The sequence below is a fragment of the Curcuma longa genome, chromosome 1 (genome assembly GCF_044706935.1).
Source record: "Curcuma longa cultivar G26 ecotype Majalengka, Jawa Barat chromosome 1, ITB_CL_G26_1.1, whole genome shotgun sequence".
NCBI lineage: Eukaryota > Viridiplantae > Streptophyta > Magnoliopsida > Zingiberales > Zingiberaceae > Curcuma > Curcuma longa.
In genome coordinates this window covers 9,187,762-9,205,190 of record NC_133861.1, presented here as the reverse complement: position 1 = coordinate 9,205,190, position 17,429 = coordinate 9,187,762, and the positions used below count along the sequence as shown (strand labels likewise).

Below are 17,429 nucleotides of genomic sequence, written 5' to 3'. Positions count from 1 at the left end.
AAGTCGATACTCGTCAAAGGCATTGATAGAGTGGGGTGAGATAAATGTCAAAGGCTGTTCCTTTCTGCTAAGGATTTTCCTAACATCGTGGGCTGACTAGGCGAAATTTGATGTGAAAAGAGCAGTGAGGGGTGACTTGTTGCGGGAAATAAAAGGGATTGCAATAGACAGTGAATCGCTGGTTGAAATTAAAGTTGTATTAGAACCCATGAGCCGAGTTTTATATATATATAGATTAGATAGATACATCAATCACAAAATAGAATATTCCAATTAAGGTCGTAAATAAATCAAGCCACATCCACCTCCGTGATATTTAAATTTATTTAATAAAATAATCAAATTAAATAAAATCAAGTTTAATGAATTAAATTATTAAAATAATTATTTAAATTTAATTTAATTTTTTTCATAAGCTTCAGTTTGATTTTAGATATTATTAAATTGTTAATTTAAATCGTTTGACTATTTAAAATTTTTTATATTTTAAATTTATTTAATTGATTATTAAGTTTGATAATATAAATTTATTTATTTAATATATTAATAAAAAATTTATTCATGAATATAATTTAAGAATATTATTTGTAAATATTATTCACGAACATTAACTTGAATACATATGTATTCAAATTTATTTATTTAATTTAATAAAATTTTTAAATTTATTCATTTAATTGATCAAAATATTTTAGAGATCGATTTTTAAAAGTGAATTAAAATTCATTCAAATTTTAATAAATCAAAAATAAATTTACTACAAAATTCAGACATTTATTGAGACCTCTAATATTTCAGAAATCCTTGCCCGATCTTCATTTCCCGACAGATAAGGGTGGTATCCCACAGATAGCTCCAATCTCTGTAGTTCGTTGGACCTACTCGAAGTCCAACCATCATCCTTGCCCGATCTTCCTCCATCTCCTCCTCCACCATTGCTAGGGCTTTGTTTTTTTACTTGAGTATTAGAAGGTAAGTTTTGTGTGTCCTTGGCTGAGCCAGTAGTTCAGGTATGATCTCTAGTGATCGATTTTGCTGTGATGTATTTTGATTGTGTCTTTGACTCCATTATTGGGCCTGCACCTTCCAATTCTCAGTAATTTTTTTCATAGTTTGTGCACGGCTTATAGTATAGTGTCTTGGAGAGCTTCCTTGCCCCCTTCGACAATCTGCTTCTTAGTTGTCCCAAGATCTTCAGTAGGTTCTGTTTGTTGAGAAGCTTCAACAACGTCCAGGGCTTGTGGTGAGCTCGCGATAGCAATCATTGCCGGAACATCTTGATGCCTCAATCTGTTCAGAGCAATTTATATCTTTTATTGTGCCCCCTAGTGTTGGTGATGCTCCTTGTGCCAAAGTAAAGGCATGGGTGTGTTGCACCTCTGTCGCCCTTGTAACCGGATGTTATTGAACCATGTCAGTGGATGCCACCATGTTTGAGAGTGGTGAGGTTAATTGTTTATCTCCCGAAACTTCACAATGATCTTGGTAATGCCTTATATACTGCTATTTTAAGCAAAACTTGAATTTAGATTCAAAGAATAGAAGAAGATCTACCTCCATGCTTTCGGGGAGGTCCGTTGGGATGGTTGTCAGTGGCTCCTGCATTATATCCAACTCCACTAGCACCCGCGCATAATTGATTTGATTCCGTTGTCGAATCATCTGATCAGTAAACAATGGTTGACCAATATTGGAAGCCAACTTATTCAAGGCACGAATAGTCCAATACTCAAGTGGTAGATTGAATATTTGCACTCATACTGGTTGTCACTGTGGTTCTTCCATTTGAAAAAGGAATCTCGTTGGAAGTGACTTCAAATACAGAGGACAATCCATCGCCAGGTCCTCCACACATGACCCTCTCATAGTCCTCATTAGAATGAAATTTGAAGATAAGCCACATCGTTTTGTAGATATTTTTATCATACCTGACGTTACATCATTTAGCCATGACTTTGATCACAGTCTAACTTGCAAACTATCCAACGAAGTGTCCTATTAAACAATTGCCCATAGCCGTCTTGATTGTATTAACATCATCAGTCTCCAGTGTAACTCGTTCAATATCAGATGGCATATATTGGAGGGTGTTCTTCTATGCAAACAATCGATTGGAAGAGAATAGGTTAGTCCACCTTTTGTTGTTCTTCTCGTCTGAGGGGATCAGAGTTGACGGATGCCCCTCCTCCTTTGACCTTGTGCTACCTCCGGCTGCCCTCCCACTGCTGGAGCAACCTGTGAAGTCACACTAATTTGTGCTAACTCCGGGATTGTCTTCCTCGTAGTTGAGACTCTCCAGTCCTTGCTATTTCACTATTGCCCTGAGTTGTAGGTTGAGGAACATTCAGAACACTTATTGTCCTCATCGGAGGGGCCACCAACTTAAATAAATAAAAATTTTAAAAATAATAAGGCATGATTCCTCACTACTCGTCCCTTGCCTGCCATCAGATTTGAGAGGTAAGCGCTTATGGTAGGTCGTGGGCCAAATCCGTAAGTCAAACATTTGCTGCCCAGGGCTTGATGATTTAAAATTAATTGAGTTAGTTGGTCAGTACACCTTAATAAGTATTACTATACAGTCGGCCCCGAAGAATTATCTATTTCTAAAGATAGTCAAGATATGCTTCCAAATCTAACAATAAGAAATCTAACAATAAGTAGAGAAAAAATCTACGACCTTCTAAACACACCTGCTGACGAGGAATGTCCTTGTGCGAAAATCAGCCATAAGGATCCACCGTGCAAACCTCAAATTAGCCTACCCTCCATGTCACCGTCCTTACACAAACCAACGCCGACAATGAGGACCTTCACCGGCACCCACAAACCTCGTCGCTTGCTATCTTCCGGCCACAAGAACTCCACCCAATGTTGTCACTAAACCAACTCCAACGAATCCTTGCTCGTATAACACGAAATATCCGAAGGAGATCTCCCCTTTTCTGTCTGAGAAAATCTCACCCAAAGGAGAGGTATCCAGTAGTGCCGCCGAGGTGCGACTGAAATAAGATCACCATCCTCTTGATTAGAACGCGATGGATCTTGTCGTCGAGATCACCGAGTTGGATTACCATCGTTCATTCCGAAAAGGGAATTTCTCTCTCTAAACGTTACAAGCCCACGCTTGAATTATTCACGTCAAAAATACTTTGTTGCAACTTTAGTATTCCTTATTTTAGGATAGTATTGCTAAAAAGTATTTACGTTAAATTAGCACTGCTAGAGCTCTTGGAATATTTTAAAGAACAAATATAATATCGAATAAATATTAAAGTATTAGAGCATCCGCAACGCTCGTGGCGTTATAACGCCTTTAACCAGTGGTCGATTGGGTCCACTTAACACGTGGTTGAGTGGTGGTCGACCAGTGATCGATCACCATATGGTGGTCGACCACCACTCACAATCTGCACCCTTGGTGGTCGATCACCATATGGTGGTCGACCAGTGGTCGACCACCACTCACACTGTGCAGCCTCTACGAACGCCTTAACATTAAAAAAATAAAAATAAAAAGCACGGACCCATCTATTAACGCGTTCAGAACTCTGAACACGTTCAATATCTCACTCTTCCCTCACTCTTCCACGTCATTCCTTCGCTCCTCCACGTCTGCTATTAACGTCCGATTAACAGCGCGTTGCGGATGCTCTTATGCATTATTTAGTAAAATTTCATAAACACTCCTTTATAAAGGTCTACATCATCTGGGGGAAATGATAATATATATTTTTTTCATATTACAATCGAAGCGGAAAGACTCAAATTCGGAAATACTAGAAAATTTTTAACTGCGTTTATATAGTTTTATTTCCAACCTTTTTTATCGTTAATTGGTATTTGTAGCCTTTTATTTTTCAATTTATAGTAATGGTTGTTTCAACATCTTGAAGTTACAGTCAAAACATATTGGAGAGTGATTATTCGGTATCTGAAATACCTTTCCTCGTGAAAACATTTCTGTGTAATGTTTACGTGCAAGATGTTGAAGTGTCAAAATGTTTCTCAAAGTGATGTAACGGATTCTGATTAGTCTTACGTAATATAAGTAGTCAAAAAGTAAATTGATGTACCGAGTTTAAAGTAAATAGTCAATATCGAATGGATCATCATCTTAAGACTTAACCAATCGATCACTCAGTCTCTCAACCACTAAATGACTCAATTTCTTAGCCACTCATCTTCTCCGAGTCTCTCAGTCAATCGGCCCCTTGGCCTCCTCGGTCTCTCCGTACCCCATCTCGGCCGTCACTCTCTGTGTTACACAGAGACTACAAGAGTTCCCCAAGCATGTGACGCCTACAAAGGCATCAAGGTGATTATGAAATTATCAGGCATAGTTTCTTGGATACTCTCGTACATGTGCATAATGCCAAAAAATAAGAATAATCAATGACTGTCGCATCACAGGACGATTACAAGATTGATGACCTCTAGATGCCTCATGTTGACACCTCCTATCAACAAGCTTTAGACCTGATCTCTGCAAGCTCGGCAAGTGATTTCTTTCCGGTTGACATGGAGATGTCTTTCATGTAGATACATAAGTCCTCCGATAGATATGAAAAACTCTCGGCAACTTTACAAATTCTTCTTCTGCTTTTCTACTACAACTTCACTCTTTATTCTAATTTCAACTTCGGAGTGATCTACCGAGATTCTTCGACGTCAATCTAACTTCTTTGCTCAGTCTATCTTCAAGTTTTTTTACCTGTGAAGACGAGGTCCAACGTGAGTCAGATAACTTATTAACTAGTGTCTTCATAGTTCACGGCATCTAACCAGAACACTCATATGAAGTCATTTCAGATGACAGCTAATTAAATTGGTCTACCAAAATCTTCGAAATGTTGAAGCAGTCTTGAAAGGTACTAAGTTCGGGCCATTAAATTAGGAATTTTATTGCATTAATTTCCATGAGCTGTGCAACGCTTACAGCTTTTCTCTCGATGCACATCAATCAACAGCTAGCGGCAGCAGCGTATTTGTGCGGGAATTGAGTTTTCCACCGAAGACTTGTCAAAAGCGTTTTTCCAAATGTCACTACCAGTCTACCATAACTGACATCCACCCAATTTACAGCAAAAAAAAAATCGAATAAGTTCCAAAGAAATCCAACCTAAATTTGACGAACGTCCATCAGCATTTGTCATTATTCCTTAAAAATATCTTCCATAGTTTGATCATTGTAATTTTATTAGAAGCGTTGCTACTTTATGTGCTCAAATACCACAATTATTAAACAACTGGTCGTAGCAAATACAGTTTCCTTATGAAAATACCTACATCACGTGGATTAAACAACTGGTCGCCAACTGCCACTACCTCCTTTCTTTAACTTTGTCTTAACTCCAGATCACTGCCATTTGATATCAATCAGCAAGACTAGAAGACTGGGAGTTGTGTACGTACTTTTAGGTTTGGATATATTTCAACAAACATTCACTAATTTATTACCATGAAAGCTTATTCCTATATATTTAGGTCATGTCAAGTAACTATACTTTGAGTTGACAAAAAGCATGATATTTTGTCATTGTTCCTATTTTAATTTGATTTGCTTTTCGAAAACATGATTCGCATATTTAAATCCATCATTGTAGCTGAATCCATCACAATCTACCTCTTGTGGTCCGGTGGCCGAGCCAACGTTGAGCACATTAAATAACACTGGTCGCCGAACCAACTGAGTGTCCCCGAGCGTGTTCCTATTTCCTATTGATTAATCTGCACAAGCAAGTGCGATGGACATGCCTCGTTCTTGTAGACCATTGCAAGTTGGGGGAGCTCTTAATTGAGTGCTAAAAGTAGTGGAAGAGAAGGCTTAATTTAATGATGAAGGTCCACAATTTACAATCCGCAGCCAACTACTTTTCCCATTAAGTAGCTTCAGTAGAAGCCAAAAAGATGTCATCTTGATTACCTCTCCAATTGGACGCGTAATATCTTCTTCTTCTGATCACTGTGACTTTTTCAGTAGCCCAAGTTTGGAAGTTAGCGACAAATTCCTGTGCGGTTGACTTTGAAGTCAACGCAGAGCATATTTTAAAAGGCGCCTTTTGCTAGTTGCAAGTTCTTGTGATTATTCTTCCACTGGAGTGCTGCAGGGGGAATGATGAGGTGATTCATGGCAGGTAGGTCAGTTGTTATCTCTTCTGCAGAGTGACGGAAAGAAGAGTTGAGCTTCTGATAGTGGACTCGGCCGCTCACAGTAGGTGTTCAGCAAGAGCACAGAGATGAGAACTCTTATCTTCATCCTGTGGGCATTCGTTGCGAGTCTTCAGATCGGTTTGGGAAGCGCAGACCCTGAAGATGGTATCCTTTTGTTTATCTCTGATAATCTCTTGTATGAATTAGAGTTCTGATATCGACTTGGAAAAGGATTGGAGTGGATGTTTCTTGTTGTATGCTTAACAAATGTTTCTCATCTTCCCTTTGCAGCTGCTGCTCTGCGGGGTCTAATGAGCGAGTGGCAGAACACTCCTCCAAGCTGGGGGACATCCGACGATCCTTGTGAAACACCTTGGGAAGGTGTCACATGCAACAACTCTAAAGTCACCATTCTGTGAGCATCTTTTCTGAAACTGAAACTAGTTTCTTGTTTCTGTTGCCACAACACAAATTTCGACCTGATTTTAGCAAATTTCAGGAAATTGTCAACCATGGGGATCAAGGGCACACTGAGTGCAGACATCGGAACACTCAGCGAGTTGACAATTTTGTAAGTTCACTTGCAGTCTTACCTCGTGGCAGATGTAAACTTGGTGCAGCTTTTCTGAAATCATAATGGAACTTTGCCGAGACACTATTGATTCTCTGATTGTTCAAACAAACAGAATAGTCATCACTTGGCTCCCGGAGTCCAATACTTCCATGTCATCTTCAACATACTGATAAACTCTATGTTCTATGATTATTTCAAAAAGAAAAAAAAAATCAAATCTCTGTGAAACAAAAGAGATCTTACAGACAAGGAAACTTGCAGGGATCTATCATTCAACAGTGAGCTTGGTGGTCCACTAACTCCGAGTATTGGAAAGTTGATGAAGCTGACCACCCTGTGAGGCAGAACTCCTTTTATAACAAGAACTCACTCGCTTCGAATCATTTTCAGCTGTCCATCATGCAGTGTTTTAGACCTGCTAAAATGCGTACTATTTTGCAGAATCTTAGCTGGTTGCAACTTTAATGGGAACATCCCAGATGAACTAGGATCTCTACAAAATCTCTCATTTCTGTAAGCAAAATGATTCTGGTTGGGAATGCCGAGCCTTCTATGGTCACTCACTTTGATCTGTTATTTCCCCAGCGCTCTAAACTCAAACCAGTTCACTGGAAAAATCCCATCCTCCCTGGGCAATCTTTCCAATCTTTACTGGTTCGATATCGCCGATAACCAGATCAGTGGACCTCTTCCAGTCTCCGATGAAACAGAACCAGGCTTGGATCTGCTTCTCCGCGCAAAACATTTGTAAGTTATTCCAAAAGGGTAGAAATCAATGAAAATTAGGTCGACTTTTTCAAATTTGAATTATTGAATACCACAGTCCATTTTCTTTTCTTTTCTTTTCTATCAATGATCCTTCTTTTCTGCCTGCTTAACAGCCATTTCAACAAAAATCAATTATCTGGTCCCATCCCGGAAAAACTCTTTCACTCAAACATGACGTTGTTGCATGTGTAAGTTGAATTTTGTAGATTCACATTTCATCTAAAATTTGAGAAAACTTCAAATAAATTCTGACTCCCGATTGTTCTACATTTGACAGACTTTTTGATGGAAACACATTAACGGGAAGTATTCCAGATTCCATATGTTTAGTCACAGCCATTCAGGTTCTGTAAGTATCCTTCAATCCAACATAAATTCTAACTGATCTTCGTTAGTAACTGGTTAATTCTTTCTATGGCAGGCGATTGGACAGGAATTCCCTAAGTGGCCCAGTTCCATCCAATATCAACAATCTTACAGCCATCAAGGAACTGTATGAAATGTCATACTCTACTTGTTAAAGTTTTAAATAGACAATTGGCTACATATTTGAACAACTTAAGATGTTGCAAAAGATGTAAGCCATACTAACTTCAACCATCGACCAAACTACAAAAGGTGTAAGCCAACAATCTATGGCCTTAGCATGAACAGGAACATCCTAGGTTATTAAACAAGGAAAATAATATAAGAATAATGCAATGCCAAACACAGATTATATATCTTTATGATTTGATATGTGGTTTAGCATGCATCATCAGATGCAGTTTATCAATGCAACAATAGAAGAACTCACTTCCTGCATCAATCTTTTTCAGAAACCTAGCAAATAACAAGTTAACGGGTTCAGTACCAGATCTGAGTGGAATGAAAAACCTCAATTCTGTGTAAGACTTCACAGAATTTCCTTAAGCACTTTCCTAAGTTGAGTAAATTAATTTTGATTTAACACTCGAACACCAACGTATGATTTTCAGGGATTTGAGCAACAACACCTTTGATCCCTCAGAAACCCCAGCTTGGTTCTCGGAGCTTAAATCGCTCATTGCACTGTAAGTTCAACAACTATCCATCATGATTATGAATCAAGCAATTTAGTTGATAACCTGGACTAATGTTTCAATGCTGATTGCTCTAGAGTGATACAATCAGGAGGGCTTTCTGGAGAAGTACCTGAAACACTTTTCAGTTTTCCTCAGCTACAGCAAGTGTAAGTGTCAAACCCCAGCATTCATTGGAAAAAGATGATATTCTCACAACAAAAAGTGAAATCCATACTTTGCACAGGATACTGGATTACAATCATTTTAATGGCACCCTTCAACTGGGCACGTCTGTCAGCCGGCAACTAAAACTTGTGAGCTTCAAAAATAATAGTCTCTCGACATTCCTAGTGACAGGCGGTTACAATGAATCCCTTATGTGAGAACACTGACATGCAAATTTGTTCATTTAGTTTCAATGCAATTTATTCATCATAATTTTCAGTAATCCGTCACTCATTTCAGACTTGTAGGGAATCCTGTTTGCGATCAGTTAGCAAATACAAGATACTGCACTCTTAGCCAACAGTCACCAGTTCCTTACTCAACCAGTGTTGTTAATTGTGTGCCGAACTTGTGCCCCCCGGATCAGAGTCCTAATCCTCAGAGTTGCAGTTGTGCTTACCCATTCCAGGGAGTGATGTACTTCAGAGCACCTTTTTTCCGAGATGTGTCGAACACAACGCTGTTCCGAGACCTGGAAATGCAATTGCAGACAAAACTTGGTCTAGCACCTGGATCAGTATTCCTGCAAAACCCATTTTTCAACGACGACTCTTATATGCAAATACAGGTCAAAATTTTCCCATCCACTGGAATGTACTTCAATAGGTCTCAGATCCAAGACTTTGGGTTCGATCTGAGCAATCAAACGTTCAAGCCTCCACCATTGTTTGGTCCTTACTATTTCATTGCATCCACATACCCTTTCCCAGGTGATCTCTCCACCTTTTGTAGCACATTTAAAACCCTTTCCTTTACTGACTCAACGAAATCATTTAGCCGTTGAAGGAAGATCCACAATGAGTGTTGGATTGAAAATTGGAATAGCAGCTTGTTGTGCACTTCTGGTTATCGGACTTCTTGTAGTAACTATCTATGCCTTGAGACAGAGAAGGCGTGCTGAAAAGGCCATTGAACAAAGCATGCCTTTTGGTAAGTTATAACTGTTTTTTCCTTCTATATCTTGTCAAAGTTTAAACTTTCCACAAAAAAAGTTTAGCCAAAAACAAAAGCAAATTCATATATGAGGTTAAAATGGTTAAACCAAAAGTCCTAAAATTTGCATTTTCATTGTAATAAAAAAAAGGCATCATGCAGATACAATCTATTTTACATTCGCAAATTTTCAGGATCATGGACACGCAGGCACAGTGGAGATGAAGGTAGTGAGGCACCACAGTTGAAGGGAGCAAGATGGTTCTCTTATGAAGAACTTAAAAGATGCACCAATAACTTTTCAGTTTCTAATGAGATTGGTTCTGGAGGTTATGGAAAGGTCATTGTTCAGTATCCTATGTCAAACTTCTATGAGCAACATACTCTAGAAATGACATTCTTTTACTTGACTCCCTTCAGGTCTATAGAGGAATGTTTCCAGGAGGGCAAATAGTTGCAATCAAGAGGGCGCAGCAAGGATCAACACAAGGTGCACTTGAATTCAAGACAGAGATCGAGTTGCTGTCAAGAGTTCATCACAAAAACCTTGTATCACTAGTGGGTTTCTGCTTTGATCAAGGGGAGCAGATGTTGGTATATGAATTCGTTCCCAACGGAACACTAAGAGAGAGCCTCTCTGGTAAGCTCAACACCTCCCAATTTCATCCTGCCATACATAAGCCTTTTCCTAACTTGTAATTTCAGGAAAAAGTGGGATACTGCTAGACTGGAGGCGGCGGCTGCGAATTGCACTTGGTTCAGCTAGAGGTTTGGCATATCTTCATGAACTAGCTAATCCTCCAATCATACACAGGGATGTTAAGTCAAGTAACATCCTGTTGGATGAAAACTTGAATGCAAAGGTTGCAGATTTTGGCCTTTCAAAGTTAATATCGGACGATGAAAAGGGCCATGTTTCCACTCAAGTAAAAGGAACACTGGTTAGTACGAGAGTTTCTTCCATAATATGTGTATCACAGTTTTCTAGTGCTTTTATTGCATCATTATAGTGATAGCATATGACTGATCATGAAGAAATGCTTAAATGCAGATTATATAGGACCTAGTTTATTTCTAAAAAATCATTTCGTGGAGTAGTATTGCATAAACTCAACAGCTTAATGCTATTCTTTACAGGGCTACCTTGATCCTGAATACTATATGACACAACAGTTGACAGACAAAAGTGATGTTTACAGCTTCGGAGTGGTGATGCTGGAGTTGATTACTGCCAAGCAACCAATTGTGAAAGGAAAATACATCGTTCGTGAGGTGAAGATGGCGATAGATGCCAGTGATGAAGAATTCTATGGGCTAAAGGAATTGATGGATCCTGTAATTCAAATCGCAACTAATCTCATAGCATTCAGGAAGTACACAGAGTTGGCATTGAGATGCCTAGAAGAACTAGCTGCAGATCGTCCAACGATGAGTGATGTCGTAAAGGAAATTGAGATGCTGCTGCATTCTGCTGGTCTAAGCACAAACTCACAGTCAGCATCTTCATCTGCTACAGATATCAGGAATTCAAAAGGCGTTAGCTCCCATCCTTACATTTCTGACACAAAAAAGGATGCGAGTGAGGATACCTTCGACTATAGTGGTGGCTACTCATTCTCTGAAAAACCTGAACCCAAGTGACAAAGCAATTCCTTGCCGATTATCTAATCTATATAAGGACAACACTAATTTTTAGCTGGTAATCTGTGTGCTAAAATGTAATAGAACTGTACTACTGTAGAAGAAAAAAACGAGTTTCTAAGTGAGAAGGGATTGATATTAAGAACTATCATTTCTTTCTCAAATTGGCCACAGTATCCCTTGAGGTTCAGTATTTCTCACTATAGCCAACTTGTTAATTATTCTCTTAAAAATTGATTCAACCAGGAAAATCTTGGGTTGAGCACATGATTCTGAAAAAGTTAGATACCATCATGACTTCGGGGCACTTTTTAGGTGAAAGTCGAAGTCGAAGAAGAGATGCAATAGGGAGTGTTCAACCACTCTATTGGCACTCAATCTCCATGCTCGATAAAACTACACACAATAAGCGCCTTTATATGATTTGGTTGAACAAAAGAACTCCCAAATTACCATAATGCAGCATGACGTCTTCCAAAACACTCCTAGAAAGGAACACAATAAATGCACAAGGCTCTCACAGGAAACCAACGGGGAGCGAAAAGGATCAGAATCCCATGCTTTTTGCTCCTCTCATATAGACAGATTTAAGTATTCCCGAGACAATACATATATGCTTTGTTAACCAAAAAAAAAAAAACCCCTCTTTCAGGCATAGTTGTTTGAGAAAGGGACACAACGATAGAAACTAGAATAGTTTTTTGATTTGTTCATTTGTGGATGCTGAAAGAATTTATAAATTCTAAATTATATTAGTTTTATAATCGAATTTAGATAATTAAAAATATATAAAAAATTAGGATCTAGTTTCAATTGAATATAATTTAACATATAAAAATATGCACTTAGTGGGATAAGGCTTGATTGTTGTTGTATATAAAAATATGCAAATAACGATAAAGAATTTGATTCGAGAGCCATTGTCCTTGTTCTGCAATATCAACTGCTCGATCCCTGTGGAAGAAAATGAAGCGAAAGTAAAAGGATGGTCTTCCAAGAGAATTAGGATAACGTTACCGTAAAACCTTCATCAATAAGAAATGAAAGTAAGACGTCAGTTTAAAACTCTAAACTCTCAGAGATTATAATTAAAAATATATTTAAAAAATTAAGATCTAGTTTCAATTGAATATAATTTAACATATAAAAATATGCAAATAACGATAAAAAATTTGATTCGAGAGCCATTATCCTTGTTCTGCAATATCAACTGCTCGATCTCTGTGGAAGAAAATGAAGCGAAAGCAAAAGGATGGTCTTCCAAGGGAATTAAGGTAACGTTACTGTAAAACCTTCGTCAATGAGAAATGAAGGTAAGATGTCAGTTAAAAATTCTAAACTCTCAGAGATTATAATTAAAAATGTATTAAAAAATTAGGATCTAGTTTCAATTGAATATAATTTAACATATAAAAACATGCAAATAACGATAAAGAACTTGATTCGAGAGCCATTGTCCTTGTTCTGCAATATCAACTGCTCAATCCCTGTGGAAGAAAATGAAGCGAAAGCAAAAGGATGGTCTTTCAAGGGAATTAGGATAACGTTATCGTAAAACCTTCATCAATAAGAAATGAAGGCAAGATATCAATTAAAAACTCTAAACTCTCAAAGATTAAACTCTATATATAGAAATCCGATCCGTTATCCGTCTATAGATAATAACAGATCGAATTAATGGATTCTACATATTTAATCCACAACTAATAATTTAAAATCTGATAAACTTTAATTAGATCACTTAAATAGATTAAGTTTATATTCACATATATAAATTATAATTAAGCACACGTAAGAGATTAAATTCAACAGGTCCTGAACACTGCTTAGTAATAGGAGGAACTGTGTGTTTTGTTTCTAAGTATTCCATGCATCTTTCTGTCGTTGCTAGACATCTTGAAGCGCCAAGATGAATGTTTGATACATGAATGACTTTAGTTAATATTATGTATATATTAAGCCTATTTATACAAATAACTTTTAGTTAATGATAAATTATTAAAACTTCATAAAATTATACAAAGTTGATCTCTCTATATAGATAAACATAAGCATTTAATACACACACAAAAAAGTATCAAATTAAAAGCAATGATACTTTAAGGGAGATTAGAACTCCACCAATTGGAGAAGAGCATATAACTAGATCACAAACTTAGTTTGGTATAGTTTTATTGGGTTTTAGTTATTTAATTAATTTTTACAGTTTAGCTGAGAAAATTCGCTGATCCAATCTGATTGTGAAAACACTAACTAAACTTGATGATGACTACTTACGCATGCAGATTTAAAACACTTCAATGAACTTACATTTCAAAAACATTCTCAAATCCACATTTCAATTGTGGATGAACTTACGAATTTCAGTTCAAATCTAAATCATTTACTGAGCAATCTATTAGGAGAAACCTAAAATTAAAACTAACAAAAAATAAATACAAAAATGAAATAAAATTCATGCAACATAGGCTCCTACTTCAATAAAAGGTGGAATCTGTTATCCAACGGTCACATACGATCGGCCACAATCATCTGTGAAGAGGTAAATCGGGAAGCTGCAGTTGACCACTATGGGAAGGGCATTGTCTCAGCTTCATTGAAATTCGACTTTTGTCAATTTCAACAAATCTGTCCTATAATAACCAACTCAACCACTTTAGAAGCATGCAGCATAACTTCTAGATGTCACTTTCTTTATAATAGATTCGTTCACTCTTTGTAGTGCTTAAAAGTTTAAATAGACAATTTTTTTGGAAATTTGAATTTCGAAAAAGTGCAATTGCAATAAGATGATTGCATCAGTAGCTTCAACTCCTAGCCTTTTTGGTGGTTGCATTAATGCAACATTTGAATTACTAAGATCGATAGAACATGTAGAAGAGAGAGCGATGAATCCGATAACTATTTCTTGTTGGATCTGTCAAGCAAACAGAGCATATTGTACATGGATACTGACCTGTTGTAAAGCTGTTGAGATCCCAAAAGTTACCAAGAAGTTCTGAGGTGACTTTGTTGCTCTGAATTTTAGTTTGTTTCTGGAAAAAAAAAATCCCACAACTTTTTTGTGGACGCATGGACGTTTTTACTTTAATGAAGAGGAAGATGTCTTGCGGTTTTAATTGATAAGGACAAGGATAATCTAAGAACTGCCATGGCTTGCACTAAACCCTTTGTACAATTAAAACAGTCAAAATGGTGGTTTCATAGGTCTTGTGGAGTAGTTCAAAAGATATGTTCTTTGCACCATCAATATATATATGGTGTGATCTTCAAATTTATCGTGGAGGAACGTTTCTCATATATATTTTTATCCTTGTAAAAGTTAAGAACTGCATAATTCAACTTGTTCGGATATAATCAAAATCTTATATTGTAAATATATGAAAAAGATTTTGAGGTTATAAGATGGAGATATCTATATTGGTACGAGAGGTATTTTGGATAAAATTCAAAATAAAACCATGAAAGTTTGGATTCTAAAATGGACAATATCATACCGTTTTGGAGAATATATGGATTTCATCATATCTAACAGTGGTATCAGAGTATAGTTGGTGTCATGTGAGGATGACATCATTATAACATGTAGAAACTAAGTCTTGGAGATCAATGACTGATTGACAATGGCGAGGAAAGCACCAATATATCTTCAGTTTGCCATCAAGCACACGAGCTTCTACCTCTCCTAGCCATTGTAAATTAGCTAGTGATCTCCTGTAACTAATTAAATTTATTACATTCTTTACATCATCATGAGTTATGAATTTTTGAAATAGGCACAATTAGATCTTGCCGGAGCACAAAATGTTTAATAGTCAATTGATGGATGATCACAAATCTAGCACAATAAATTTAAAAATTGACTGATATAATCGATTGTCTATAACTATCGATTGCTGACAAAGCAGAGGTATAATGAGAGTCTATTATACATTAATTTTTAGAATTATAAAACTTAGATACACCAAATGAATAATATGAAAATTTTAAGTGGTTTAGTAAAATATTGATTTTCCTAACTTGGGAAGGTTTGATGTAAAAAAGCAGTGAGTAGTGGCTTGTTGAGAGAAATAAAAGGGATTGGAGTAGCCAGTTGAAATCAAAATTGTATTAGAATCCATGAGCCGAATTTTTTTTTTTTTTTGGCGAAGATAAAAAAATGATAAATCCATCACAAAACTCAATATTCCAAAAAAACCGACCACCAGATAAATCTCAGTTAGTCGCAATCCAGATCAACATCCTTTGATTGCGTTCCCCATTTGGAGGAAAATTTCTACAAATACGCCGTAGTTGGGAATCGAACCGCGTGTCCAAGTCACAATCCGGATATCCTACCGTTGCACCATTGCCCTGGGATAAAAAAAAAAAATAGAATATTCCAAAAATATATAGCAAGTAGTATCCACACAGCAAATCAAATTATAAGAGCGATTAATGTCAAAAATTGCATTTAATGTCATCCGCAGAGTCTGCCATTGGAAGATGAATGATGATGGCCCTGGTTAACTGGACGGAAAGGGAGAAGAGCTGACTCTGAGGGAGAGTAGAGAAAAGAAGATCACATATATGTTTTATTTAATTTATTCTTAAAAGATCCATATTCCTTTATAGCAACTTGGTTAACAATACGCTCAAAATTATTAGTTTTGTTTAAAATTACTATAATTTCGACCAAAATGTTTTAAACTACAAAAATATAGATAGAATAATTAACTAAAATTGAATAGAGTAATTTAATCGAAGCTTCTTTAGTTATACGAGCAGTTTTTATCAAAACTTAATTACAAAAAAAGCATAAAAATAAAATGATATTCATTTTTATTGGAATTTTCCTCCTCTTTATTTATTATGAAGGAACACTCCATCACACAAATATATTTTTTTACTTTTTAAAACTATCTTTACTTTTAGCACTATTATAGAAGTTATAACTAGTAACTGCTACATAATTATAGAAGTTACGAATATATAGTTATATAATTATAACAGTTATAATTTTATAACGGTTACAATAACACAATTATAACAATTACAAATCCATAGCTTCTATAATACAATATTAACTGATGTTGATAAGAAATAAAATGATAATAAAAATTATAATTTTGATGAAAACAATAATAAACGACGTCCTTATAATTTCTTTTCCCTATTTTATTTCCCTTACAACAGTAAATAATTAGGAAATAATTTAATTATTTAATTCATTTTAAATTTTAAGTATTCTCAAGCTGTTTAAAATAATTAATTAAAATAATAATTCAATTGATCAATTGAATGTTTAGGTTAATTATCCGTATAAAATTTATTATTAAGTGAACTAATTTAATTAGTTAAAGGTATATATTAATTACTTAGTAAGTTTATCAAATAATTTATTTCTTAATTAATAGCCGATTGAAATACACATTCAATGTGCTTATTTATTTATTTACTAAAATTATATAAAAATTTTATTGCAACTTTAGTGTTCTTTTTTTATTTTTGCATCAGTTGAATTTCTAACTAGCTCTATAAATTCATCAAACGTTTTATAAATTCATCAAACGTTCCACTGTTGCATCATGCTCGAGGAATGTTGAAGCAGTCTAGAAAAGTAAATTGATGAGTTCGTGTAATTAAATTAGGAATTTTATCGCATTAATTTCCATGGGCTGTGGCACGCTATCAGCTTTGCTCTCTATGCACATCAATCAACAGCGGCGTCAGCGTATTCGTACCGGAATTCAATTTTCCACCGAAGATTTGTCAAAAGCGTTTATCCAAATAATGTCACTACCATAACTGACATCCACCCAATTTACACTAAAAAATCTAACGTTTGGACACATTTCAACAAACAGTCCACTCATTTTCCCTATATATTTAGTTCGTGTCAATTAACTATACTTTGAGTTGGCTCTTGATTTTCAAAAACATTATTCTCATATCTAAATCCATCATTGTAGCTGAATCCATCACAATCTACCACTTGTGGTCCGGTGGCCGAGCCAATTTGAGCACATTAAATAACTGTGGCCGAGTCAAGGCAGGGCATTTTTTTGAAAGGCTCCTTTTGATGGTTGTCAGTCCTTATGATTATTCTACTG

General features: G+C 36.1%; 1 protein-coding gene across 1 annotated transcript; it reads left to right on the top strand.

Moving 5' to 3' along the window:
- Positions 1 to 6,001: 6,001 nt before the first annotated feature.
- LOC141815902 (leucine-rich repeat receptor protein kinase HPCA1-like) lies at positions 6,002 to 11,572 on the top strand. Its single transcript, XM_074703790.1, has 19 exons — positions 6,002 to 6,318; positions 6,445 to 6,568; positions 6,653 to 6,724; positions 6,989 to 7,063; positions 7,169 to 7,240; positions 7,313 to 7,474; positions 7,609 to 7,683; positions 7,773 to 7,844; positions 7,917 to 7,988; positions 8,314 to 8,382; positions 8,473 to 8,547; positions 8,634 to 8,705; positions 8,783 to 8,917; positions 9,004 to 9,473; positions 9,541 to 9,693; positions 9,891 to 10,036; positions 10,117 to 10,336; positions 10,402 to 10,637; positions 10,834 to 11,572. The coding sequence occupies exons 1-19, from the start codon at positions 6,240 to 6,242 to the stop codon at positions 11,335 to 11,337; spliced, it is 2,883 nt and encodes a 960-aa protein (XP_074559891.1). The 5' UTR covers positions 6,002 to 6,239; the 3' UTR covers positions 11,338 to 11,572.
- The last annotated feature ends 5,857 nt before the right edge of the window (positions 11,573 to 17,429 follow it).